Source organism: Poecilia latipinna, unplaced genomic scaffold, assembly GCF_001443285.1.
Source record: "Poecilia latipinna isolate Pla-1442-1.1 unplaced genomic scaffold, P_latipinna-1.0 Scaffold2385, whole genome shotgun sequence".
NCBI lineage: Eukaryota > Metazoa > Chordata > Actinopteri > Cyprinodontiformes > Poeciliidae > Poecilia > Poecilia latipinna.
Genome location: NW_015115001.1, coordinates 50,752 through 59,231, shown reverse-complemented (window position 1 = coordinate 59,231; position 8,480 = coordinate 50,752). Strand labels below are relative to the sequence as shown.

General features: G+C 45.5%; 2 protein-coding genes across 2 annotated transcripts in view; both read left to right on the top strand.

The window, feature by feature from the left end:
• Positions 1–630, top strand: part of LOC106937589 (alcohol dehydrogenase 1) — a 7,735-nt gene extending 7,105 nt beyond the window's left edge. The window contains exons 8-9 of the mRNA XM_015019168.1: positions 220–358; positions 447–630. Coding sequence (XP_014874654.1) covers positions 220–358; positions 447–477 — 170 coding nt within the window. The 3' untranslated portion in view covers positions 478–630. The remainder of the gene's footprint in view (positions 1–219; positions 359–446) is intronic.
• Positions 631–4,082: 3,452 nt separating this feature from the next.
• Positions 4,083–7,835, top strand: LOC106937590 (alcohol dehydrogenase 1-like). Its single transcript, XM_015019169.1, has 9 exons — positions 4,083–4,154; positions 5,435–5,536; positions 5,648–5,789; positions 5,859–5,943; positions 6,039–6,258; positions 6,340–6,600; positions 6,669–6,801; positions 7,173–7,311; positions 7,400–7,835. Exons 1-9 carry the CDS (start codon positions 4,137–4,139, stop codon positions 7,431–7,433), a joined length of 1,134 nt encoding a protein of 377 aa, XP_014874655.1. The 5' UTR covers positions 4,083–4,136; the 3' UTR covers positions 7,434–7,835.
• Positions 7,836–8,480: the final 645 nt, after the last annotated feature.

Sequence of the window (8,480 nt, the reverse complement as noted above, 5' to 3'; positions counted from 1 at the left end):
GTCAATGTGACCCCACCAGGCCGCGGTGGGGTCACAGTGATCTTAGGGGATCCCTGTCAGGATCCCCTAAGATCACTGACGGGTTAAATGGATCTGGATCGGTTCGTGGATCTGGATCGGTTCGTGGATCTGGATTGGTTCGTGGATCTGGATCGGTTCGTGGATCTGAATCGGTTTGTTTGTTTCATGTTTGTTTCATGTTTGTTTCATGTGCCTCAGGGTTCAAGAGTAAGGACGGTGTTCCTGAGATGGTGAAGGCCTACCTGGACAGGAAGGTGAAGCTGGATGAGTTCATCACTCACAGCATGACTCTGGAGAAAGTCAATGAAGCCGTGGAGCTGATGAAGCATGGCCAGTGGTACGTTCTAAGTAACGGCAGACAGAAGCTCTTCCGTTGTGCAAACCTTCCAGTTTTTCTTCTCATCTCTCCTCTTTTTGCTGCACAGCATCCGGACGGTCCTGAGAGTTTCTCCTTGAGTCAACAAAGCTCCTTTCAAAATGTTCCCCTCCCCCAGAGCCTGGCTCGGCGTTTGGCTTTTGTTCAGCTGCAGTTCCTGGTTCATCTGTCCTGCATGATGATCACATCTGGGGTCATGAAACATTTGGAGCAAATAAAATCATTTACCCTGAGTGTTGTATGTGTTAAAGCTGATAAGAGTTGTTCTTTGTTCTGTCAGCTATTTTTCCTTATCTAAATTTGTTCCACATCAGTTCTCCTATTTGTCCAGCAGCAGCATCAGAACCCTTCATCACTTTCACATAGTTTCTGTTTAGATGCATAGAATATTAAGTAAATAGCGACACATCACTCTTCAGCAGACAAATGATCCACAGTTCTCCTGTTTCCCTTCCTGAGCAACAAAAGACGCTTTCTGGTCCAGGTAGCTCTTAGTGTTTCTTTATGAGTTGTCTTTTAGAAAAGGTCATTATGAACCTACATGACTTTCCTTCTGCTAATAAGTCTTTGTGTAGCATGTTGATGTTAACAAGTAATTGCAGCTGATTGACAAGAAACAACCAGACAGATGTCGGCTAAAACAGCAGAGAGGACCTGAAACACAACAGGAAGCTCGTTGTTCCCGTCTGCTGAGGTTAACATCTGAAGCAACAACACAGGCAGCGTTTTATCCGAGGAACATCCAGGAAACATCGAAGCAGAAAGAAATCTGGCTCTAAAAAACACTCGACAAGAAATCAGAGACAAATGAGCAGAAACATGAAAAAACCTTTAGAAGTAAAAGGGACATGGATGACGGACGGATGGATTCAGTGGCCTGAAGTGGCACCGGTGTGGTGGAGAGCATCGGACCCGGGATCACGGAGTTCCAACCGGGTCAGTAGAACCAGCCGGACCGCCTGGTTCCTCAGGCTAAACCTGACTGTGTTGAGCACAGATTAAATCTGTCCATTGTCCAGGAGACACGGTGATCCCGCTGCTCATGCCTCAGTGTTGGGAATGCCGCCTCTGCAAGAGTCCCAAGACCAACATGTGTGTCGGCGCGTACGGAGCTTGTCGTTTTCCCTTCATTGCATCATCATGTGTTCATTAGGCTGCAGAAATGAATTCATGTTCTCCTCGGGATTCTGGCGAGATTAGATGTGGATGGCTTTGAAACTCCAGGATCAGCTGCAGGGGCAGGAAGCTGCTGCAGCTCCTGGGAACCAGCAGCTTCTCTGAGTTCACCGTGGTGAAGGAGATGGCTGTGGCCAAGATCGACCCGGCGGCGCCGCTGGACAGAGTCTGTCTGATCGGCTGTCAATACAGAGTGATCATTGGCTGGACGACCATCTGAGACATCAGCGCTCAACCGATCCAGCTCATGACCCAGAAGGGAGCGCTGTTCGGAGGTGAGCCGTATTCCACGCACCAGTCAAAGGCCGAGTTCCCATCAGCCCTGTCCAGTCCGCTTTAATCCAACTCCAGTCCATCTGTGTAGAAAGTCCGGTTTGTTTGATGGAGCTCTGAATGCATAATCAAACCCTGATTAGAAAATGAACTAACTCTGGTCCTCCAAACCTCAGTTTGGTTGAAGTGAACTCTGGTTCGGTTTGAATGTGAACGCCAAGCAGACCAGTGACCGCTCCAAAAGCAGAAAGTGGACTACAGCGCAGGGCATTCTGGGTAAATCCAACCAAAGCTAACGTGTTAGCCTAGCGCTAGCAGCAGAAATGGCTCCTGGTCTTCAGCCTATAGAGAAATCCTCCAACCGCTAAAATTTGACGCCTCCATCTTGTTTCCATCTGGTGAAGAAGGAAGTTGCTCTCAGTGTCTTCAGAGGTTCTTGGTGCAGCGCCCCCACAGGCCAGGAGGGGAACAGGTTGGTTTGACTCAGAACCACAGCAGCTGGAGGTGGAGCAGGTGATGGAGTTCTGGTTCCAATCCAGCAGAGTTTACCGGACTGTCAGGGGAAAACAGCAGAGAAATCCTCCAGTCTGTAGCTGACTGCTGAACTGTTCCTGCCTTCAGGCTTCAAGGGGAAGGACGGCGTTCCTCAGATGGTCAAAACTTACCTGGAGAGGAAGCTTACCTGGAGAGGAAGCTTACCTGGAGAGGAAGCTTACCTGGAGAGGAAGCTGATGGTGGACGAGTTCATCACCCACAACCTGAGGCTGGAGCAGATCAACGAAGCCGTGGAGCTGATGAAGAACGGCCGGTGGTACGACCCGAAGCCCTGCTGATAATAACACCATAAATATTCATTTTCATGGATGAAAATCTCCTGATTGTGACTTTTTTCTGTTATTCTGCAGCATCCGGACCGTGCTGAGTGTTTCTCCTCAGCAGAACCGTCGCGGGTTCAGGAGGCTGTAGGCTATCAAACCTGCAACAGAAAAACCTTACAATGGAAATTTTAATGTGAAAAACTTTTTGGATTACAGTCTCAGTTTGAAATGTGCGTGAATCAGAATAAAGGATTCATAATAAAGGCAGTTTGTTCCGATTTAGCTGAATTCTGCAGATTAAATCTCGTTTTGCTGAGAATAGTAAATCCACACAATATGCATGAATATTTGTGCTTAGAAAAGTGAATAAAACTTCATGCGAGGAGGGGAGACGTTGTCCATCAGAGATATTATTTTAGCTTCACACCATCTGGGTGGGGTCAAAGGTCATCCCAGCAGCTCTTTTATTATTTTCTGCTCTTTTATTTTAGAGGTTTCAAATTTGACAACTGCCAACAATTTATTCATGTTTTGGAGTGAAAAAGTGTCTAATAAATCAAATAATCACACTGGACGCATTCATGTTTACTTTATTTGGGCCGATGTTCTAAATGCACCTTCATGTTTTTATAGGCTAGTCTGTCCACAACCAGTCTGTCTGCTGTCTGATGCAGATCTCTGGATTTGTGTTGTAGTGAACTCTTGGGAGAACGCGCAAGATCATCCAGGATCGTCCAGGATCGTCCAGGATCATCCAGGATCATCCAGGATCGTCCAGGATCGTCCAGGATCGTCCAGGATCATCCCGGATCGTCCAGGATCATCCAGGATCATCCAGGATCGTCCACACCTGGAACATTTCATCTGTTACTTCCACATATTTCCAAATCTGAATTCCTCCCTGACTTTCCAGGTCAGGTCGACTTGGTTCATTTAACTCGACACATTTCCATCTGATGCAAAGCAGCCAATAACACAAATAATAACTGACATGATAACTCCTCTTCAACAAAAAGCGATTAATTTATGCTCCAACCTGTTTTCGTTCTAAGACCACAAAAAGCTCTCCAGTGAAATAAAACTCAATACATCTAAAACTACAGCAACGCTGATCCAATACTTTCATTTGAGGGACAAACAAAGTGTTTTAAATTGAAATATTGTCCAAATCCTCTCTGGTTTCATGCAGCCTGTTGGTTTTATGGAGAACAGAGAAATGTCAGATTATATCTGATGAGAAATGAAATTGTTGCCTGAAGGCCTCCAGCTCTGATCGACTCCCTTCTGTGTTTATCTTCTTTTTTAAGCAAAAGCAAATGTTATATCTTTAGGTCCAGCCGGGTCAGTTGGGCTTTATCCAAAAACCTTTAAACCTTAGTTTAAAATGTAACAGCGGTAAACCGCCTGACCTGAGCAGGTTAAAGTCCCAGCTTCCACCAGAGCCGCTGACATTTCGACACTCAGCAGGACAGATGGCCACAGCTGGACAGGTAAGCAGGACCTCATGTCTTTTTGACAACTAGTTTTAAATTCTTCAGTAAATATTTGTAGGTCTGAGTCGAAGTTTTCATCCTGTTTTGCTACATAATGCAATGTTTGGATAAAACATTTAAAACCATTTAAGATGTTTTTTAAAGTAGCAAAGTGAGAAATCCTGCAACAAAATGCAGAAGTAAAAAAGCTAAAATCTGCATCCAGTGAAATGATCTCACTGCAGAATGCTGCAGCATAAAGCTAATATTTGCTCTGATGAGCCGACGTTAACCTGCAGGTTGTGTAAGAGCTTATCTCATGTTCCTGGTGTTACTGCACTAGATGTTTGGAAAGTAGATTTTCCATCTAATTTTGTAGCAAATGAGCCAACTTCCCATTCAGGGAAATCTTTAAGAAACCTTGAATTTTGCACTAAAATGTGTAAATTTTGTATTTAGTTCAGTTTTACTTTGCCTCTTATAAAGCTGAAATTGTTGCAGCCTCATCAGTTCTTCATAAAGGAAAATGAAAAGACAAACGTTTCATGGCTGCCCAGGAGCTGCAGCGCCGCAGCTTTAAGACACGCAGCGTCCTTCATGTTAACAGGGAGACAAACTAATCGACTTTCAGTGAAATCACTTCAAATCATAAATCTGACATAAAAACGGACAAAAACAAAAGCAAAATAAACAATTAGTGAGGAAAGATTCAAGGGCAGGATCATGAGTTTACCTTCCTTTCTAAGCAAAAGTAAATGTTATATTTTTAAGTTACATGTTTACAGGAGGCTGCACAGTGGAGCAGCTGGCAGCTCTGTTGCCTTGCAGCAAGAAGGTCCTGGGTTCGATTCCCAGCCTGGGGCTTTCTGCATGGAGTTAGCATGGAGTTAGCATGGAGTTAGCATGTTTCCCCTCTGCTTGGTGGGTTCTTCCTCCCACAGTCCAAAAACATGACTGTCAGGTTTATTGGCCTCTCCAAATTCTCCGTATGTGTGTGTGTGTGTGTGTGTGTGTGTGTGTGTGTGTGTGTGTCCTGATTGTCTCTGTGTTGCCCTGGCGATGAACTGGTGACCTGCCTCCCTGATGGGATAAGGCTGGAAGATGGATGGATATTTACAGGATATGAAAGTGTTGAAATCATCCCAGAGAAACCCTCAGATATTTAATAAATTAGTTTAAGGCTTCCTGCAACAGTCAAAGTTTACTAACTAGTTTATTTGGATCATCCAAACAGATTCAGCGCTAGCTGCTGATGCTGCTAGCTGCTGTGAGGTTCAGAGGTTTTCACCCGTCTGCAGGTCATCAGGTGCAAGGCAGCAGTAGCCTGGGAGTTCAACCAGCCTCTGGTGATCGAAGAGGTTGAGGTGGCGCCGCCTCAGGAGAAGGAGATCCGGATCAAGGTCAGAGCAAATGAAGCAAAATGTGAATAATAAAGCTAGAATCATCTGAGCCATCAAAGCTCCTGTTGAACTCTGACTGTCGTTACTGTCATTGTGTCGTTTCCTCTGCAGATCGTGGCAACAGGAGTGTGTCAGTCGGATCTGTACTTCCTGTCCAAATGTTCGAATCAGACGGCGTTCCCGGTGGTTTTTGGCCATGAAGCAGCCGGTGTGGTGGAGAGCATCGGACCCGGGGTCACAGAGTTCCAGCCGGGTCAGTAGAACCAGCCGGACCGCCTGGTTCTGCTTTAACTCTGCTGAATCTGACATGTTTGTGGTCCAGGAGACACGGTGATCCCGCTGTTCATGCCTCAGTGTCGGGAATGCCGCCTCTGCAAGAGTCCCAAGACCAATCTCTGCGTCAACGGGTGTCCGCTCGTCTCCCTGTCATTTCCAGATCTTACTGGTGCTTTTATTAGTTTATAGATCGATATGAAACTTATGGATCGTATGTTGTGTTCAGGTCGGCCGGAAAAATTGATGAGCGGAGCTTTGAGCGCTCCAGGATCAGCTGCAGGGGCAGGAAGCTGCTGCAGTTCCTGGGAACCAGCAGCTTCTCTGAGTTCACCGTGGTGAAGGAGATGTCTGTGGCCAAGATCGACCCGGCGGCGCCGCTGGACAGAGTCTGTCTGATCGGCTGCGCCATCTGCACCGGCTACGGAGCGGCCGTCAATACCGCCAAGGTGCCCAAACACGACCCTCACTGTCCAGACCGCTCAGGTTAGAGAGGGAAACCGTCAACGGCTTTAATCCATGACCTCCAGGTGGAAGCGGGCTCCAGCTGCGCCGTGTTCGGTCTGGGAGCCGTGGGCCTGGCTGCCGTCATGGGCTGCAAGGCGGCAGGAGCCAGCAGGATCATCGCCATCGACATCAACCCGGACAAGTTTGAGAAAGCCAAGGTGTTGGGAGCCACTGATGTGGTGAACCCCAACGACCACAGCAGACCCATCCAGCAGCTGCTGCAGGAGATGACCGGCGGCGGAGTGGACTTCTCCTTCGAATGCATCGGGAATGTGGAGGTCATGGTGAGGGTCAGGGTCTCACGGTGTGTGAATGCCGAGGCCAGACTGATGAGTGATGTGCTTACATGCAGCGCAGCGCCTTGGAGTCATGCGCCCCCGGCTGGGGGGTCAGCGTGATCGCCGGCTGGACCGACATGGAGAACTTCAGCGCCCCGCCCATCCACCTCATGACTGGACGGAAATGGACGGGAACTCTGTTTGGAGGTGAGAAATGGATCTCAGCATCAGAACCAGCAGCTTCTGGAGTTAGCTTTAGCATTAGCTAACGGTAAACCGTTCCTCACATCAGGAGACACTGATTAACCAATCAGAAGCTCCTGAAGCCATGACATCATCACTGTCTTAATGACTCTGCATTAGAAACAATTTAATGCAGAATTTCTCTAATTATTTTAGCGCTTAGCAAAAATAAATCATATTGTTGAAAAAGTTTGGAGGTTTAAAGGTGTATGTAAATATGTGGTTTCAGATTGATTTTGGTTAATTTTCGTCATGCTCAGCCCCCCATATATTTCAGTCTGGACCCGGCCCTGTTCTTAAAGGAACAGTACCTGATGACGCTTCCTCTGCTGCAGGGTTTAAAGGGAAAGACGGCGTTGCTCAGATGGTCAAAGCTTACCTGGACAGGAAGCTGATGGTGGACGAGTTCATCACCCACAACCTGAGGCTGGAGCAGATCAACGAAGCCGTGGAGCTGATGAAGAACAGCCGGTGGTACGACCCGAACTCCTGCTCAGATTAACGCCAGATATTCACTTCCTGGGTCAAACTGTCCTGACTGGATGTTCCTGTGTCTCTGCAGCATCCGGGCCGTGCTGAGCGTTTCTCCTCAGTGACGTCATCGAGCGTCTGTCCAGGAACGTTTCCATCCTGACCCACAGATCCTCCTGCTGACGTTACAAAATAAACAGTTGACCTGGATTCTGCCTTGGACTGACTCTATGTTTCTAGTTCTAGTTTAATCTTTTGCAGAACGTATCTAGAAGCTGATTTCTCGTTTTGTCTCGTTTTATCTTCAGACAAATCTTCTAAATAATAATCATGTCAGCAGTTCAGTCTGATAACAATCTGATGAATCCTAAACGATGAAATGTGATCTTTGTCAAACTGATGATAAAGTAAAACTAAACATTCTTCTTTTAATTTTGGTTTATTAGTTTGATTATTGAGTTCAACTATTTCTTGTGACTTTTTCTTTTATTTTTACGGATTTATTATCATAAAACTCGTATTATTTGGACTTTCTGTCGTAAAACTTTATTCTTGAAATTTTTCTTGTTTGACTTTTTCCAGCAGTCTGACTTTTTACTCATTACAAATTTATTCTACTTTTTCTTAATATGACTATTATACAACTTTATACTTGTAAGATTATGACTTAATTCTCATATTTGCTTCTTAGTCTTGCCCTAATACTCTGTTATACTTTAATATTGAAAACTGCTGTTAATGTGTAACAATATTTCCACAGCTGCAGAGCTGCAGAAATGTCTAAATTATATTTAAATCAGAAATTTATCAACATGATTTTTCAGCTGTGAAGTTTTTCCAACCAGTTTCTCCTCAGCAGTCACAAAGTTTGCTTCTACCTTGGGCTGGCCCAAGGCTGTCATAAAGCAGAGATAAACCTTCACCTGGCTCAGAAATAAATCATTTACAGTCATTTTACTCTCTCAAACCAAAGTTCATTTCCTCAAACTTGATAAGCAGCAAAGTAAATTAAATCCTCTGGTTGATCAGTGGAGAGAGGGATGGAGCTAAAAACTCATTTAAAATCCTTCACATAAACAAGATTTATTGTTTTATAACGGCTTCGTTCCTCGCTGAGGGAAAATAAAGATTCAACCAGCAGATCAAATTAAATGGTTTGTTTAAGGAATCAC